General features: G+C 41.1%; 1 protein-coding gene across 1 annotated transcript in view; it reads left to right on the top strand.

The window, feature by feature from the left end:
- Positions 1 to 14,725: 14,725 nt before the first annotated feature.
- Positions 14,726 to 19,733, top strand: part of B3GNTL1 (UDP-GlcNAc:betaGal beta-1,3-N-acetylglucosaminyltransferase like 1) — a 128,140-nt gene continuing 123,132 nt past the window's right edge. Inside the window, exons 1-3 of the mRNA XM_040580074.1 lie at positions 14,726 to 14,922; positions 18,960 to 19,076; positions 19,192 to 19,291. Of these exons, the coding sequence (XP_040436008.1) occupies positions 14,887 to 14,922; positions 18,960 to 19,076; positions 19,192 to 19,291 (253 nt within the window). The 5' untranslated portion in view covers positions 14,726 to 14,886. The remainder of the gene's footprint in view (positions 14,923 to 18,959; positions 19,077 to 19,191; positions 19,292 to 19,733) is intronic.

Below are 19,733 nucleotides of genomic sequence, written 5' to 3'. Positions count from 1 at the left end.
ACTGATTTTTCTAGGTGAGAGTTCACAGATGAGCATTAAACATTTACACCCCGTTCACAGTTTGGTGTGTTACCCTCGTTAGTACCTTTTAAAACACATTGCAAAGTGCCCCAGTGCTGTCTGGGAGGATCCAATGGCTAAACCAGGATATTCCAGTTCTGAGTGCTTCCTGCCTGCTTCTGCACTGAGGATTAAATCCTTCACAGTGTATCCCCTTCCATTTGTGGGTTTAGCTTTTCATGTCGGTTTTGTTTGGTAAATTACAGGTACTGTTCTGTTGATTATGAAGTATTAACATAATTACAGTAATTATGTCAAATGATGCAATGCATGTAAACATGTAATTAGCATGCAGGGACAACACTGAGCAAAGTGATGACAACATGCAATAATGCAAAATGCCTCATTCTCCTGGTCATGTGCAGTGACACAGGCTTTAGAGCTCAGTGCCTTGATTATTTCTTTAGAAGGAGGTTTTCTTAGAATGTTTTGCTTCCTTCCCTCATACTGGAAAGAAAAGCATACAGGGAAAACACCGTATTGCTTTATTCCTCGGTGTGTTTGTATGTGCAACCCTCTGCATGCCCCCCAACTTACTGTATCTGATTTCCTTTGCAATATTCTAACTCTGCATTTGATAAAACAAACAAGTGCCCAGGCAGCTGCTCACGTTACGCTTTGGAACTTTTGAAACTGCCTGAAAACTGGGAACTTTTAAGACACAGAACAGTGTGTGCTATTTTGCAGTGGCTACTACCTCTGCCTTTCATTCTCCCCCGCTGAACTCAGAAAAGGCAGCGGCATTTAGTTCTGGGGACCCAGAAAAGTGACGGCAATGTGGGGGCTTTAAAAGCCCCTCCTGTCCGCAGTGCCTTCATGATGGTGATACAGCTCTTCATCTGGCCCAGGCTGACGAGTCTTACAAAGGAGCAAAGCCGGGGGTTGCGGCCGTAGAGCCAGGGTTTCTGGCTGCAGAGCCATGGCCAGGTTAAGCCCCCCCGGTTCAGAAGTGAGGGGCAGAGGGAGATAGGGAACCTCTGCGGCGAAGGGGGCTGCTCGGTTCGCTCATTTGCATCTCAATCCCCACAATGCTCTTCCGGCTACTCACAGCTATTCCATAGTAGTGCTCTTGGCTGGGATCTGGGAACACGCTCAAAGGGTGAGGCAGCTTTTGGATGCACTGAGCTGTTTTCTGTTTGAGCTGTGAAAAGCAAACATCTTTTCAAGAGAGAACATTCTGAACAGTAATTTTTTTGCATTTACAATTCAGAAAGGGTAGAACTTCACTGAAATCTGGGAGGAAAATATTGTATAATGTCAAAAGGAAACATAAATCCTCTGCAGCAAAGGCTTCACACTGCTCTGAAAACAGAAGCCACTGAGTTACTACACTGGCCTAATGTGGCAGGACTGGAGATACAGGTTCTGGAAACAGCTTCGTACACTCAAGACACTTGAACCCCAATAAAGCTCCACTGCCTTCCTCAAGGAGTAACTCAAAGATGAAGATCTACAGCTTCAATTCAGATGCTTGCTTCTAAATTACTTTAAATATTTACTTGTCACGGCTACCAACCCAGGCACAAACAGCACAGGCAGCTGCACGAGGAGAACCTGTTGAAGGAGAGATGACTAATTTGCTTCAGTGCTCAAATGTGCAGATCTGGAGAAAACAAAATCAAGCGGTGATTAGAGATGGGCTCAAGCTCAGGTCTGGATTTACATTTTCTTCAAAGCTGCATTTAGATCCTAGATATTAGGGACAAAACTCTCCTGCCAAGCCGGGACCCAGCCCGAAGGCATAGTAAGGGCACTTTCAGATGCAGGATTTTGGGTTAAGCACATCTCAGCTGAACACGCAAAGCTGGTTTAAACAGTGTGGCAGAGCTAATCTGTTGAAAGGTCTCACTCAGCCCTGCTGTCCCGAAGGGAGTATGTATGGGAGAACTGCAAACTCTTTGAGAGTCTTGCTGGTCATTACCCAGCCCATGTGTGGGTTTCACCATGTGTCCCTGTGTTTTGCAACTCCCAACCAGCTCCTTCTCAGCTGATTTATTTTCACGCTACTCAGCTTGCAGGAGGTGAATCAGGCCCTGTGGTTACAGAGCAGACCCAACGGCTAGTGCCTGGTGTGCAGCCCCTCGCTGGCTGCCAGGAAGGGAAATCTGAAACTTTACAGGAGGAGGAGGAAGGAGGAGAAGCAGGGTATTTTCTGGAAAGGCAAAGCCATAGCTAAACAGCATGCATGGCAAAACAGGAGGGAAAAGAGAGCAGTCTAAGAATTCCAACAAGCGACAGAGAGGACAATAGAAAATTAATAGAGGAACAATAAGAAATAAATAGTATTTGAAAGGTAAATCCAGCGGACAGGCAGGAGTAAGCAAAATAACAAAACAGGGAGAGGTTCAGCAGCTGAACAGACAGTGGGAAATCTTTGTGTGTGGTGAGGGGGGACTGTGTTACTTGCTTTCATGAAATTAAAATCAGTAATGAAAATACACTCATCTGTAATTGCACCCTTCTGTTTATTCCTGCTTACTTCTGTTAATACTAATATCTGAGCATAGCTCCTACTACTCCTAAATCACTACTACTCACGTCTCGCTTTTCTCATTTTCGTTTTAAATGGAAAAGCTTTGGCCTTTGCAATGTAACAGAAAACAACATGCATTTAAAGAAAAATAAGCAAATCTTTCCCAGAAGAAGTTAAGTGTTAACTGCATGCCTGCAATCAAGTCGTAGGACAGCAGTATTTCTGGTGGAACAGTGTCAATATACAGATTGCATTTTAAAGAGTGAGGCAGCATTACAGAAGCGTTGAAAGAGGGGGCGGGGGAGCAAAGCTGCCCCTCTCCCCTTGGACACAGGCAGCTCGGAAACAAACAGCTCCCCACTGAACTGGCAGCTCCCGCTGCCAGCACAATTGAGCTTCCGCCTCTGGATGTTTGCATTAGGATCCCAACCGGCTCCCACCCAAATCAATGGATTTCGCTGTAGGCACAGAAGTGAGACTTAGGTATTTTCAGTCTAGTCAAATAAACAGAAAAACTCGGGGTTGGGGGGGGGGGGGGGGGCGGGGCCCGGGGGGGGAATCATTATTTGGACAAGTTAATTACAAGACATAGCACCAAAATACATAAATAAAAAAATGGAGATGCCCAGACTTGTGATGTGGCCAAACCCGTAGGTGTACCTGAAGCTACCACCTATCGGCTCGCTCTCGCTGCACGAGGGAATGTGGACACAGGGATGCTACCTCTGATGGCAGTGAAATTCATTTACCATGAATAGTTAGACATTTAAGGCAAATCAGTAGTTTGGCCAATGTGTATATATTTCTTTTTTAGATTGCTGACAAATAAATGTCTCTCTTTCCTCATGGGCTTTATTTCCATCTCACAGATACCAAGCAGGGTAAGACATGGGGCTAACGCTGGCCTTTGAGCAGGGAAGTCAGGGTGCTCTCCTCCCATGTGTCCCCCAGAGAAAATGGGGAGCGAAGCCCACCTGGCAAGGCTCGGTAACTCAGCCCAGGTAAGAGCTGAATCACCTTCTGCAAGTGCCTGCCTCTCCGTGCTGACTGCAGAGGGAGACTACACTCCTGGCTAGCTGCTCTGAAGTTAAACACCTCAGCTAGCTGAAATACATGCAGATTAGGGAGGCTGAGTGAGGTGTAATCTTGGCCAAGGAGTCTAAAGTGGAGTAAGGATTACATCTATGCTCTGTGATGGTGCTAAAGCCATAGCTTTAAGATATCAAGGACCATTTTCCCAAACCACACAGCTTGGTTTTCATCAAGCCAAGGACCACAGCATCGCTGTAGCAATGATTCCGGTGCTTTTCTCTCACCATTCCGCCCCCAAACACCTTAAACTCTTAAGCAACCCAGCCTATGCAGACAGGAATTTGCGTTTTGCTCTTTGCACATCAAACTGAAAAGCAATGAAGGGAATGATGTCTGGACCCAAGCAGCCTATTGAGAGGATCAGAAAGGTAACACAAAGCACAAAAGATGGCTAAGAAACACAGATCATTTGCCATCCCACACAGCAATGCTGTCTCAGGACCTGGGGACCCAGGCAGAGGATTTAGTGCCTAAGCCTAGAGACTCCTCTGGGTTGCAGGCATTAACTCATGCTTGCATGCCTGAGACAGGATAAAGCTGAAGTAAAAAAAAAAAAAAAACAACTCGAAAGAGGCCTCAGCATATTGTTGTTTTGGGGATAGTCCTGTGCATTTCATCCACAAGAATTAGTGTTTTCTTTTCATTTCACAATAACCTAGGTATTTAAAATGTCTGCCAAAAAGTACTCAGAAACCCAGCGTTTAATCTGAGGACTTTTCAAGAGGACCAGTTTATTTCTACCATCTAATGAACATTAATTTCCTGTTTTAGAAAACGTTATTTATGCCACTGGTGAAGCTGATATTTATCTTGATGTATATCCTCTTGGCTGGCTTAGTTTTTAATTTTCTCCAGTTCCCCCAGCCTGCGTGCTCTCTGCAACCTGTAGACTCAGACTGTGCAACCAGCAGTCCTTCAAACCTACTCAGAAGTTTCCAGTACATGGTGGGAGAATATGCTAGCAGAGGACACAGGTCTGAATCCATTAGTGGTCACTTCTCATAATAAAAACAAAGCTAAAGAGAGTATTTGTAACACTGGTCTGAAAACAAGAATGTATTTTCCTTTCTGCTTCAGAATTGAGACAAAGCTAATGCAAGTTACACTAAACAAATCCAGCCCTTGCCAGGATAAACAAACATTTGCAGTGCTGCTTGCTACATGCCTGTCATGAAATAAAGACACTGACATGCATTTTAATGCAGCTCTCCTACAAATTGTGAAAAAATAATTGTGCACTGTGTATTCGTTGCTAGGTTACTAGAAGGAAAGAGAATATTTTTGCAGACATGATGAACTAACAAGGTAAATAATTCAACTTAATCATTTTCAAATTTCACACTTAATTTTCAACAGCGGGTCTTTTCAGAGCTCAGATCAACTTCAGATCTGGCAACAGTGATTTTCTAGAGCAAGGCTGACAAGCTCCTGTGAGCAAGATTTGGCCCATGGAGTAGTTTTTATACGACAAACTTTCCCCCGACCCTGAATACGATGGCAGTTTTACTAGAAAAAGGGCTGCAAGGTTTGCCCAGTTGTGATTAACAGCACAAGAATTTTCATTTCTTCTTAAACTCATTCACCGACTTAGTGATATCTTACCAAACATTGCAGCATTAACAGAGAAAAGACTAAGAAAGCTCTCTGTACATACCCAGTCTCTCTGCACCGTACTCCCGTCAGTGACATTCTGTGAGGAATAGCACTAACTGATTAAAGCAGATTGGGTATCGTCTAACTAATCCATAAATTCCGACATTATTACATATTTGCTTAAGGAAAAACAATGGATCAGATCACAAAATCAGATCTGTGCTGCTCTGCAAAGCAGGGTCCTTTGTGCTGCTTTGTGGCAGTATTTGCAGGGCAGATGTATCTGAAGGAAGGGGTAAAGGGCCCTGAACACCCGTGTCACTTTTAGCACCAGCTCAGCAGCAAAAAAAACTCCTCCAGAGAGACCTGAAGCTCAGATGAGAATCTATTTTGCAAAGTTTCCAGATTACAAACAATGCATCTGTTGAAAGAGACTGATTTTTTCTTTGGTTCAAAGCATGTTTTGGCTATCATGGCTTTATTAGGTCAGATGACACTCTCATTCAGGTGCCAACAGGTCTGACGACAGAAATGCTCCACTGATCAAGTAGTAGACTGAGGAAAAGGTGAGTTAGGTTCTCTCTCAAAGTCTCCGCTCAGTTCCTTGCATGACGTTCTGAAAGTCATTTCTCTGTGTTATGATGCTGAATATAGTTGATGAGGAACTCTGAAAATCAGTTGGTGCAAATTCATGATGCTCTGCCAATTTATTGTTGCAAGTGCAGTGGCAAAGGCAAAACAACACGAAAGTCTGAAGATAAGGGACCAGGCCTTGTTGAAGCTAAAAAATCTCAATTTGAAAGGTCCCAAGGACAGTGACAAGCCATGAAATCTAACAAAATCTGACAAGTAACGACTAGCAAATTAGAAAGTATTTTTACACAGAAACACCATGAAGCCAGAATAAATTTTAGTATTTTTAGAAGATGCTGTGGTCACCCAAACTTTCTTTCTTTTAGTGCTTTTGGGAGAAGTCCTTGAAGCAGTATGTAAGTATAAAATCTGAACTTTGCTATCTTGTTAACATATGTGCCTATGTATCTTCTGCTTTCTTAGACAGGATTCTGGCTGAAAATCCAACCAAATCCATTCAAGGGTAAAAAGACTAGTGTAAGACTTTGAAGGAAAGGGAATCCACCCTCCTGTGGATTTCACTAGATACTTGTGCTCCCATGAAGAACTGGAGATCTCTTGTTACATATAAAACTTTCTTATTCTTTTATTCCCAAGGGTCATGCTGACAAGACTGGGTTGGGCCTTATGTGGACCCAAATGCTTGAATGGACACAAAAATCTGATAGTCTGTAATTCCTCCTCCTAACAGTGACCTGCCTCGTGCTACCTACCATGTCTTCCAAGTAGATTTCTGGAGATTTCATTCATCACTTAGGCCAGATCCTGTTTTCAAATTATCTTTTGTTTAAACTGAAGGAATGAGATTACTTTCTTCTGTACTGGAAGATTTATCTCTTAGAAGTTTACAGTCTTTTTTTTTTTTTCCCTGTTTTATCAAAAAATGATGGACCATTTCAAGGGAAAAAAAAAGTAGAACTAACCCAAATGGTTGATTATCTTTGTATCTCTAGTTCTATTTCATTTCATGGCTCCCTCACTTCACAGCACTATAAACTTTTTGAATTGCCCTCTGTGATATCCACTCCTTCACTGTTGACCATTGCTCACTTATTCATTGCTTGTTGGATCAGCTGGGCACTTGCACAATCGAGTCTTTGTTATGCTTTCAGACAGGCTGCAAGTCACAATATTGAAGCAGCACAAGGACTGTTTCCTCTGCTGGTATTCTTCTTCCCTGGCATTTAGGAAGACAGCATCCTAAACAAATGAAAATGCATATAAAGTAATTACAACAATAACTCACACAACAGCTCTCATTTAACTGGCTATACAATGTCTTTTCCCCTTTAATTGTCATAAAGAGAGTGAATATCCAAAAGTCTGAAGGGTTTTTGCAAGTTGGTCAATGGAGAAACAAGAATTTGCTGTTTTGAAAAGTGCAGCAGAGCTCAGGTTTGTTTAATGATGGCTGGTGGTACACAGTTAGCGGGGATCCTAGAAGAGCCGCTCTCTCCAACCAGTTAATTGGCCCAAACAAAACGGAATGTAGTTTTCTAACTAATAAGGACTGACAATAATGAAGAGCAACTGCAGGGACGGTGGGAAGATAAAGGAATGCACATACCAAGGTTCTGCAACAGTATGAAATGTCAAAGTTCAAGTTTACATGCATAGTAACCACAACTGGCACAGGGGTTGCTGGGTGCATAAATAATCTGAGAACCCAAGATGAGAACACTAACAAATACAACTTTATACAGTTGGAGGTTTTAAAACAAAATTAAACTTCTCACATGCATATACAGCTGCCCCAGTATTTAAATACCTACAGGATCTGCTTCTTGGCCAATATTATCGATGGAGCTGGACACCTATACATCCTTGAACTCTGTCTCAATAGGCAGAGTATTGGACGTGGCACTAACATAGCAATGTCAGCAAAACACTATTTTTGGTTGATTTCACTTGAAGTCAAAATGAGGATCGTGGCTTCCCAGATAGTGAAATTAATCTCTCTTTTGCAGTAGAAAAAAAGAAGTACCTTATTTGGGAAGGGAAAGTTTAGATAGAAGTAGAAGTAGCTGGGTTGATTATGGAAAGAATAAGAGTATTCAGCAGAAGTAGACAACTAAGGATTTTGTCACAGGGAGGGAGAAGCAGAGTCTTTTGTGTATGGTGGTTTATTGCAGGCTCTAATGGCATCAGGATGATGTTACCAGGGAGCCTTTACACAATGAAATAATTTACTGTCATCTCTTATATCCTGCTAGCACAACAATGTGGTCTCCATAGACCTACTCCTAAAACAGTTTTGATAGCCAAATTCTATCTGTAATGTCACAGAAGATGTCATAACCCTACTTAAAAAAAATTGACACAATTGTCCGTTTTTTCACACAGAATTATTGTGAATTGGTAATGACCTTTGAAAGGATTGCTAGACAGACAGATTTGCTGAGGTCTAAAGGGCTCCAGACCTTCCTTTCCTTTCCCGCTCACATGCCCCAGCACTGGCAGCCCCCCCAGTCCCTACTGCTGCATGGTGCTACGGCTTCCCAGCTGCTCTGAGGCCAGGGCAAAGCAGCAGTGCTGTGCAGACCCAAGAGCCTGGTGGTGCCATCACCTCCTGCTCCCCACAGCAGCCCACACCTCCTCCAGCTGGGCTCAGTGGCCCAAAATGAGGATGTCCCTGTCACGAGACATGACAGATGCTCTCACACTGGGGCTGTGCCTCTATCCCTCCCACAGCCCAGGAGCCACGGGCACTATATGATAGTAACAAGCTGTCACAGATACCATTTGCACAGCTCGTTGGCTTGTTTCCTCCTAGGGCTGGAGTTCCCCAGGTTAGCAGCACATTTGTCAGGCTGTTCAAAAGCCTTCCTGGCCTTGAGAAGAGTTACATTCAGCAAAGAAAGTACATAAAAATGGAGTAACAGCTTTTCACTGAAAGAGAACAGTTTCCTGTCTCTGTTTTGCTCACATCTGGTCAATTTTCTGACAAGAATTACATCTTTACTACTCTTTTACAACACACAGCCAATACAGCTGAAAGAGAGTAAACTGCTCGCTATACTAGCCTTTGTATTATCAGCAGTATTACTACCTTTAGCAAAGCTGTAAAATCTGTTTTACTGAAGATGCACAAACCTGAAAGAACTCTGAATTTCATGACGCAGGGTGAGACTGAAGAATTGGCATTTACAGGAAAATGGAAAAAATCTTTGCTTGAAAATTAAACAAAACTGAAATAGAATTACTCACAATAAACTGTACTCTAACACCCACTTTTCAGAGTAGATAAGTATTTTAAGAATGGCATCAAAAGATATAATAAGATATGATATAATAAGATATCTTTTGTAGGGCAGTATAAAGATTTAAAGAACCTATTGAATTCTGTTTTCAATAAAGATGTATTAAGTAAATGTTGCTGTATTCTCTAGAGCTATACAATTCTTGTAATCTTTTCTTCAGAGGCCTTTGGCTAATTCATAATTCAAAATGTTACTCATTTCCCTTCCTGTCTGTATGTCATATAAAGATGTGCATCCAATACATTGTCTTGTGGATCTCTGCATATTATACACATCCCAGTTCCTGTTATGTATACATTCCTTTGTAGGGATATGATTTATTTCTTTAAGCACTTTCCCATCTTAAAATGTCAGATGCTTCCTGTACTTATATACAAAGAAGTTTAAGCTCCCAAAGGTACTGAAGTTCAACACAATTCTGACTGTGGACAGTATGAATTTACCAGTGACTCTTTGGGAAATATACAATTCCACCTACTTTCCTCAGCTCTCTAGCGTAACTTCATTTTGTAAGTGTTTAACACTTCAGTCATCAAGAAGATCAAACAGAGGTATGGTCTTGAAAAACAAAGAACCTACACTGAACTTTCTAAAGGTTTATTCTTCTTCAAGTAGAAGCTTTGATTCTCAAGGGTTATCACTTGTGGCACACAGGAACTTGTCAAGATTAGGAAAATGGGGTTTCAAGGCTAACTTTTATCCATTTCCATTATCTGAATCTTGCTATCTTTTGTAAATAAGACTTTTTTTCCTCCAAATAACTTACTTCTAAAGCTTTTTGGGTAAGTAAGGAAAATACCATTATTACTTTACTGGGTTTCAGATCAGTTACTTAATAAAAAAACCAAACTGTATTAACCAAGATGGTGAGACCATAATCAACTGCCTATCACTGGATTCTCCAGCAGATTTCACCAGCTAAAAGCTACAGTTGTTTCTTTTATTGTATTTTTAAAATATAGCTTTATACAGAAAAAAATCCTTTAAAAAAAGATTGCCAAATAGAAGTCTAACTTTGCAAAAGATTGCTCAATTATTGAAGCCTCAGGCAAAGAAAAACCTGCACTGATATTGTTCAGTTCTGTGGAACAACTGTCCCTCTCCCTTGGCACTACCTTACCTCCTGCAGCCTTAATGCCACAAAACCACACTGAACAGGCAGGTATCCTCAAGGGCCTGAACTAGAGCAGCTAAGAATGGCTCAAGCAGAACAGGAAACCTGCACAAAACTGCAATGCAGCCCAGCAGGCTGATGAGAGGCCATGAAATGAAAGTGCACAGGGAGTGGGATGACTGGTGGTAGGCAAGAAAAGCGTATGTTTGGAGGTGTGGACTGGTACTGAAATGAACAGGACCTTTCTAGCTCACCACAAAGGCACCGAAGTCCAGTACTCCTGTTAAGAGATTGTTTGTGACATTTTCTAACTCATAAAAACAACCCCAGGCTTCTTCAGATTGACTCATTTTAAAAAAAGAAACAAGCAACAGCAACAGCCTTTATAACGACAGCTAATGTTTCAAAGAGAGAAATGTATCACACAAGACTTCTTCTCTAATGAGCAACAGCATTTTTCAGCGAGGTTAATTCAAACTCAACATGTCTAATTTATAAGAGGTTTTCTTCAGGGCAATTAGTCCTGCAGTTTCAGCTAAATATTTGAAGTCTTGAGTACAAGGGAAATTGGCCCAAATAACTCTTAGGTACTAGTCCCCACTAGTAATAAAGGCTCTGAAGGCCAAAGGAAGGCATTAGCAACACTTGTGCAACTCCCTTAACGGGGTGTACACATGTAACTAATTGGAAACCAGTAAACAATTCTGGTATTGAAGCACAAAGCAGATAATCTCACTCACACTACTTCACTCATTTTCTTCTCATGTGGCTGACTGGAATAAAACTGCTAAAATACTGTTTCTCTCATGCAGAAAAAGATCTAGGGGATATAATAGATCACAAGCTGATTAGGAGTCAACAGTGTCAAGCCATTGTGAAAAAGGCAAACACTGCACTAAGCTGTGCAAACAGGAGCATGGCTTGCAAGAGATGGGAAGTAATCCTGCTCTGCCCAGCACTGGTACAGCCCCAGCGGGAATACCGCGTCTGGCACTGGGTCTCATTCTCCAGCAGAGATGCAAAGCGCCCAGAGAGTCCAGAAGAGAGCTGTGAGAATAAACAGAGGTGTAAGGCACGACCAGTGAGGAAGGACTGAACGAATCAGATGCGCATAACCTAAACAAGAGAGCAAGATGGGAGGGAAACCTAACAACAGCTTGCAAATACATAAATCATGGCTGTGGAGGGGAAGGGAGTGACTTGTTTTCTGTATGCAGGGTGAAAAAGGAATAACAGATTTGGGATGGAGTTGGCAAGCCCTCTCAGGCAAAGAATGGGTTAACATAGGCATTAGCAAGAAAGCAGCTGAGAAGGCACACAGCTGCAGGGGATAAAAACACTGGGGAGAGGGCTATCAGAGGACCCCTTGAGGAGGGGGCTGAGGGAGCCTCTTAGGGCAGAGAGACAAGCTTAAGGGATGTTGGGCTGTGTCCTTTGCAAGGGATTCTAGTCTTATCTTTGGCAGGTTACTGGCCTCTTTGTTTGCATTGACTGAGTGTGTTTGATTATGAAGTTAGTTTTGGTTTGTTCTTTTTTTAATGCCTGCAAAAAAGCAGGACAGGGTGCCAAGGTTTTGGTTGTGGGTGTTTATATGGTTTTGGGGGTTTTGTTGTTTGATTTCTGTTGTTTTGGGTTTTTTTAATAGTCCAGTAAAACTTTTCACATCTGGCCTAAAATGTGGTCAAAGTGCTGAATCAAATAAGGTAGGAAGATAACTTTTGCCTAGGGACAATATTTGAATTCCTGTTAGAAACAGAGGACTCAAATGGAGGAGCTGGAGACTTTACTCTGTAGAGGGAGAGAGATAGCAAGCTTTTGTGTAAAAGAGAAAAGTTTATACAACAGGCTCAGGCTTAACAGCTCTAAATGTGGGGAGATGATAGAAGTCTGGATCTTTTTCCTAGGGGGACAAGATCTTAGCCTGGCAAACTTGAGGGGGCTCGGAAATCACAGCAAGACTTAGGTTAAATATTATATTTTTTTTCTAAGGGTGAAGATAGGAAGGACTGCAAGAAACTGTCTGAGGATGTTATGAAGCCTCCGTTGTTGGAGGAAGGCCTTTGAGAACAGGTTAGTAGGTATTTGGTGGTAATGACAAAATTGATCCTTTCTCAGGATGGCAGGGCTACTAGATGAGCTTCTGAAGTCCCATTCTGCCCTATGGTTCTTTAATGAGAAATATCACATCCCTCTTTTCTTGTACTCAGCTGTGACATTTCATGAAAATAACAGCACTTTTGGAAGTTCAAAGCATTCTTTGAATAGAAGTGGTTTCAAAACTAGCTTTAAGCTGAGTATTTTACCTACTATGTTGAATGATCCTTTCAACATGGTGTGTTCTGGAAGTACTTTAGTACTGAAGCTTGCAAATTCAGCTACGAATGTGTTACAAGAAAACTCTATACTCACTCTTTGTGTCTTTCCAACAAAGATACAACTACATTAACTTGTAGCATGCCCACATGCTCCACCACAGCAACAACAGATTTGTAGTAAGGATGCTCTTTTCCCTCTCAGTCACAGTCTGACCTTTTCAAAAAGAAACTAAACCCAAGACTACTTGGCCTAAATAACACTAGGGAAACCCTACATAAATATTCCTTTTCTATTTTCTTTTTCTTTAACTCCCAGTGAAGTTGGTTGAGATCTGTCCTCACAAATTAATAGGTCTAAGTTGTCCTTAATATAATTAGTCTGTGTCATTTTTTAAATGAGAGTTAAATGTAAAGGAAGCAAACCATAGATACTATGTCTTTCCATGAAGTATCTATATCTAGATACTATGTCTTTCCATGAAGATGAAGAAAATTTCTATTTGATAGCTAAAGCCTCCAGAACTTGGAAGTTTTAGGTTCACAGTAATGATCAAGATATTGTTTTATCAGAAATAAAAGCTAGTATGATGAGAATTATCTCTGGTTCTGTAATGCTTTTAGCGGTAAGAACTGCTTTGTGTGCTTTGACCTAGCATTCCAAAAAATGTTTCAGTAGAACAATTGGAAGTGTAACTAGGAGCAAATTGCTTTTGCTTGCTTCTGAGTTTGTCATGTCCTCCATTAGGAGGTTGCTTTCCATTCTGACCCACATGAAAGAGGAATAGGCACTGAAACAATGGACTATATTTTGAAAACTACTTAGTTGCCCAAGAACACAGAAATGCCTGCTAGATTTTCAAAAGCCAGTAGGTAATGACGCTCATGATGGAGCTAGACGCCTAGGTTGCACTGAAAATCCCACTGGATTGTTCTTGCATGCTTGTGGGCCTTCAAAAGTCTGCCCAGATTCCCCCCCAAATGAAAATCACATTTTAAGGAGATGTTTGTATTTAATTACCCTCTGTGATCAGCTGCAGAATATAACCAAGAAAACATTTCTGGTGGTTTTGATTGGTTCTCTGTTTTCCTTGGGGAAGGAAGCATGGGGTTTGCTCTGCATTTTGTGCACTGCTTCGCATAATGAGGTGCTGGGCCCTGACTAGGACTTTTGTTTGGTTCAGCATGAGTAAAGCAATACTCAGCTACACTTTCCTAGATAAAGCAAGGCATGCAGGCAACATAAAAGTGCTAGCAGCCTTTGTCACCAGAAAAAGAAATGATCATATTTAGCAGTGCTGTTCACAGAAAGATTAAAACTCGGGCTGGATGGAGAAAAGCTGTGTAGATAATTTGAAATAGATTCTGAGGGTGAATTACTGCTTGGCTGTCTTCCTCACCTCCTCAGCTCTCAGATTTGTGTGCCAACGAACATTTTAAGATAACTCTGCTCTGTTTGCTTCTTGAATTGTCTAGCTGTTTAACAGGCTCTTCAGATAAACAAGGGATAATCTCAGGATTTTGCTCAACAAAGATTGCTTTGTGCAAATTTTAAAAATTCTGAATAGGTTGTTGTATAGGGCCTGGTCTTGCAATCCCTTTTAGTTGTGAACTTTCAGGGGAATAAGTGGTTGCACAAGCACAGTTTCAGTAAGTAAACTATCAATACTGATATCATTGCCACCATCAAATATTATCTCATTTTTAAAGGTTATTAAAAAACAAGAAAAGGCACTGATAGCACTGGACAGAGCAGTCTTGATGAAGAAAAGTGCCAACTGGAGACACACAAGTGAAAAACAGAATTAGAAAGCAAGCGGGAAACTGCAGGCACTTTTTATTTTAAGAAATCGGTGCACTCAGACAGGGCCCTCAGCCTCGCCACGGCCTGGGCAGCACACCCCGAGCCAGGCCGGGGGAGCGCCGGAGGTGACACCGCGCACCCCGCGAGGGGCAGCGATTTAGAACGGCCACACAGCTGCCCAGCCGCCCATGTCGGGACAGCCATCCCTCTGTCCCGACAGGGGTGCCTCGGCGAACGCCTCCGTGCCACGGGCGCCCTGGAAGCGCGGCGCGCGCCCCGGCCTCAGCGCCTCGCTGCTCCCCGCCGCCCTAGACTGTCGCGCACCGCGGCGGCGGCGCTTCCGGCCCTGCCAGCCGCCTCATCTATGGTTGTTCCTCCCGCTGGGGCTCGGTGCCGGGCCGTCAGGCGGGCTGGCGGCCTGCCCTGAGGGGGCCAGCGGGGCAGTTCCCCCAAAGCCGCCTCCCCGCCCGGCCAGCAGCTCCGGCTCCTTCGCGGGCGTTACGGGGCGAGCGGCCCCCCTTCCTCCCCGAGGGGCGGAGGCGGCCATGGCGGAGGCGGGGAGAGGCGGCGCCGTGCAGGTGGTACGTGTGAGGCGGGAGGGGGGCGGCCCCGCGGTGCTGGGCCTGGGCTGGGCGCGGGTTTGCAGCGGGGGGTTTCCAGGCCTGGCGGCTGAGCTGCTTGTCCTCACAGCCCGGGCGTGCTCGGTTACACGGAGTTTGAAAAGATAGTTTTAAAATTTTCGTACCATTCTTCATACTTTTGTTACTCCCTGTGACGGTGTTGTTTTGTTTGGTTTTGTGTAAAGCACTTTTTTTACAAATTTACACACGTACAGCTGATGTGGTTTGGCAGCAGTTGAGATCGAGACAGACAGGTATCTGAAAAGCAGAAACGCACAGATCAATGGGCAAGTAAAACCGATTCACAACCTCACAAGAGTCTCAGATCCTAAAGGCAGATCAAAGTTTGTGGCCTGGAAATCGCTCTGTGTTTATTTAAAGTATCCCAGATACGAGATTTGACAAAACTAGTATGTTTCTGCCAACAGTCCTGAGTTTCTAAATGGTTTGGAATAATGACTCATAAGAAAACTTCATTCACAAATAACAGCTTCTGACTTTTAGAAAACCATCAGCACTGTTGAAATTATTTTTTCAATTTATTTTCTGCATTCAGACATGGAAGCAGGATGGAGTCTACTTAAACTGAAATTTGTGGAAACTGAAAAGAAGTTTTCACTTTCGAGCTGTTTATCAGATATATGTATATTCTTAGTAGAGGATGACGGTGGTCATGCCAGAAATGAGGGATTTCTTGCATGCAAAACATTCAGTTGTGCAGTTTCTGACACTTTTTAAAAACATCGCATTTCTCTAGTTTTCTCCAGTCTTGTGATTGATGTATTGTTTTCCAGTGGTCTAGCTGATGGAGGAAGGGATTTTTTTGGTTGAGTAATTGATTTGTAGAAGAAAGGGCGTTGAACTACCTGTTAACCATTTCACATTCTGTCGTTTTTGCCACACATCAACATTTATTTTGCAGCAAAGTCAAGAATCATCATCTTCAGCTTAGCGATGGCAAAACTGCATCACTAAAAATAACTAAAATCACTTCAGGTCTTACTCTAGAATGTGTGACATTCAGGGACAACCAGGTAGTGTCACAATGCTCAAATCCAATTCTGACTCAGTTATCACTCAGTTGATTTTGTAATGACAAAAATACAGCAGCTGTTTGCAATTTATTTCCATTTATTGACCCAAAATCACTTAGAAAGAGCTTTATGCATGTTTCTGTAGTTCACTATTATGGTAGCAGTCTTCAAACACATGAAGAAGAGAACCAGAGAACTGCAAAGAGAACTCGAGTAATAGTCTGTGTTGGGATTGGAAAGCAGTAGTTGGCATAAACTGCAGCAAAAGGACTTCAGACTTTGGGAAAACTGTATTCCAGGTCTCGTACGCCTGCTGTTAGTGATTGCCTTAGCAAGGTTGGTGGTTTTGTTCCTGGAGGTTATGGTTTGTCAGCGATGATGCAACTGCAGTTGATCTTGTTTGGGGACAGAAGAAATAGACACTGTCTCTTGAGGTTACTACCAGCTGGGTTTTTTTACTATGAATCTGCACCTGTAAGTGAAATTGTGCCCTGGTTCATGTTTTTCCCTTTTTAAATAAACCAACAAGACTGAAGCATTCTGATACAGTCACACGATACTAAAGGCCAATTCATGAATGGCTAGTTCAGGACAAGTACCAACTCTAACTTTTAAACCAGGCTACAAACATAAAAATGAAAATATAGATCTGCAGTTTTTAACTTATCTTTGCCTTAAAAAAACCCACAAGCAAACAAACAAAAAAAACCCAAAACAAAACAACACAGAAAACCAGTAAACCAAGTAAGAATGGTAGAACTGAAGGAATCCTTAGTATACGATGTTAGCAGTACTCTTGGTATTTAACTATATCACTGTGTACAATTATTTCTGTGGATTTGTTAAATTTTCAGGTTTTACACAGAAGTGCCATCAGCACTGTACCTTATTTTGGCAGGCATCTAGCTCAACATTGTTGTGACAGTACTGTGGAAGCAGAACTTGCTCACAGTAATGTTTTTAGGAGCATGCTAATACAAGTTGTTTTGTTGAGTTCGGAGTACCTTAGTGCCATCAGGTATCTGTGGATTGTTTTATATGTTCTGCCGTTAAAGTACTGTTTTTTTCTGCTTTCAGTTAAACCTAAAGAGAGGTGCAAACATAACCTTGATATTTTGTACTGCTGTCCTGACTTAAAACAGGAGTACATGGAAAAAAAAACAAGGAAGTTCCAGTTTTGCAGTTTTCAAGCCAATATCAAACTAGTTTGTGATGGCGTAGTCAAATTTTTACTAAAGTTAATTAGAAAACAGATTGGAAATCATTGATTTTTCTGGATGTGCAAAACTGTAGCTAGTTTATATAGTCATTGGAAGGATCAGAGAACGTTTTTTTTTCTTTCTGAATGTGTTAAATGGATTAGTGTGAATGTGTAGGGTCTTATTTTAATTGCCATCTAGACATAAAGGATATTAAAATCCTGAGTAAATTCAATATATTGGTGTAGAAACTCAGATTTTTGCTTATTTTTTTAATCTCAAAGTACTAATCTAAGACAGTTCTGAAATATTTTTTGTCTGTATTTTGTAATTATAATTATTTGTTAGTCAATTTCACGTTTTTATTTTCTATTTCTCCTTATTTTACTTATTTTACTCTCCAAAACACAAGTCAAAGACCTGCTTTGCTTAAAATTTTAGATAGCTTTCCTCCTACCATTTTTATATACCCCTTTTTCCTCTTATAGCATCCTGCCAAAAATCAAGATGATCATTCATTTTAGACAAGTATAGGGTTTTTTATTTTGCTGTGAAGTGTTAAGTTTCTTATTTGTTATTCATTGTACCATACATCACACTCTGTAATACCTGCATGTACATACATCCTACTCTAAAAAACAAAAAATATACTTATCAATGTCCATAAAATCTGCCTACTAATGCATGCATTTACATGTATTCACACCTCGTACATGTGCTCACATGTCACTAAATCTTGAATAATTCAATTTCAGTATTCTTCTTGTATTTTGTTTCTTAAGATTCTTGCATGCTTACAATAGGAAATAATCCTCTGATTCTTTAAACTATGTATTTATGGTTGCACCACAAGATACAGAGTTTTAAGTTCTGTTTCTAGGAACTTCTTAGAATGTCCCATGAGACTTTTTACATTACTTAGGCTCTTTGCCTTAAGTTCCCCATCTATATAAGCAATCTTAACAGGTATGGGTTTGGCCTCTCCCTTTACACGCATAGCCAGTGTGTTACTGTGCTAATTTTTTAGGACTTTGCATTCTGTGAATGGAATGTATTCTTTTCTGAGAAAGAATTGTTGGGTTTTGGGGGGTAATTCGAACAATAGTGAGTAACTGAACAGAGAAATCATCTCTGATTTCTAACTGATTTTAAAATATTTCAGATAAGTTTTCATGCTTTGCATATATGTGGCTGAACCAATAGAGGCTACAATAGGCAAGCCTGCAATTGAAATGGTTGACTATGGAACTATGCCATATGTCATCTTCTAAAATGCTTAATAGCAGTTTTAGATAGAATCATTTTAAAAACTTGGCTAGAGCTCGAGCTCAAGCATACGGGCTCTGTACATGATCATCTCCATTTAGGTAGCAAGCCTAAAGAAAAATTGATGAGTAAGATGCATTAATGGATGACATAGAGTGTTTTAAGAAACGCAGGAATGCTAGGAACAGGTTAATGTGGTGTTATAGATGTTTTGCTAGCATTTTTGGTTCTGTAGTCTCATTTCCTTGGACATCTACCAAAAGACATCTTGTAGAACTCAGAAAAAAAAAAAGTTTGGTAGAGAGGAAAGTGAATCACATATTTGTAATGACAATAAAGGATCTTTGCCTACTTTTGTATTTTTAAGATGCATTTTTTGTGGAAGTTAGTTTCAGAAGGATCTGATGCTTCCCATTTTTAATGAATATTCTTATACTGTAAGTAAACAAAAATAGTGCTTACTAACATATATTTGGATCTTTGTTTGTTCTTTTTATAGTCTGTCATTGTGCCTGTTCACAATAGTGAATGCTGGTTAGATGAATGCTTGAAGTCAGTTTGGGAACAAGATTTTAAAGAAACCATGGAGCTGTCAGTTTTTAATGATGCCAGTAAGGTATGTTTCAGTCCTTATTTAAAATACTATCCAAGTAAATACTGTCTGACAGGAATTTTTAGTTTTGTTCACCATACAAATCAAAATAGCTGCATCTATGTCATCTTTTTTCTAGGATGGTTCAGCTGAAATAATTGAAAAATGGAAGATCAAGTTGGAAGATGCTGGTGTTCCAGTGGTCATTGGTAGTAATGATTCATCTCAACCTCGAGGCGGTATGTAGCTTAGTAGTGATTTTTTTGAGTTAGGCTGTTATCGTAGGCATCTTCTGTTTTTTAGTTTGAAAAGCATCTTTGTAGCCACTTGCATTGCAAAGGAAAAAAACTAACACATTGTTTTCCAGAGCTGTCAGTTTCAAAACTAATTCATTTTTTTTAATTTGGCCCTGTTGATTTTGTAGAATGGCTCTGTACAATGGCTCTGAGGAATTTGTTTATATGTCCAGGAAAGAAGAACTTGGCTTAACACTTGTGTTCTACTCTGCAAAAGAATTTTGTTTAATTGTAGCATACACAACGTTGTTAGTGCTTACAGTTTTACTGTGGCTTTCGGATACCTGATTTATCTTCAGGAGATGGGTTTTAAGAAAAAAGAAATCCCACATTTCTAACATAAATACTTAAAAAGTAAATATATATCTTTCAGTATTTTAGAACA

The sequence above is a fragment of the Falco naumanni genome, chromosome 1, assembly GCF_017639655.2.
Source record: "Falco naumanni isolate bFalNau1 chromosome 1, bFalNau1.pat, whole genome shotgun sequence".
In the NCBI taxonomy this organism is placed as follows: domain Eukaryota; kingdom Metazoa; phylum Chordata; class Aves; order Falconiformes; family Falconidae; genus Falco; species Falco naumanni.
The sequence above is the reverse complement of the archived record's forward strand: the minus strand, read 5'-3'. Positions and strand labels throughout refer to the sequence as shown.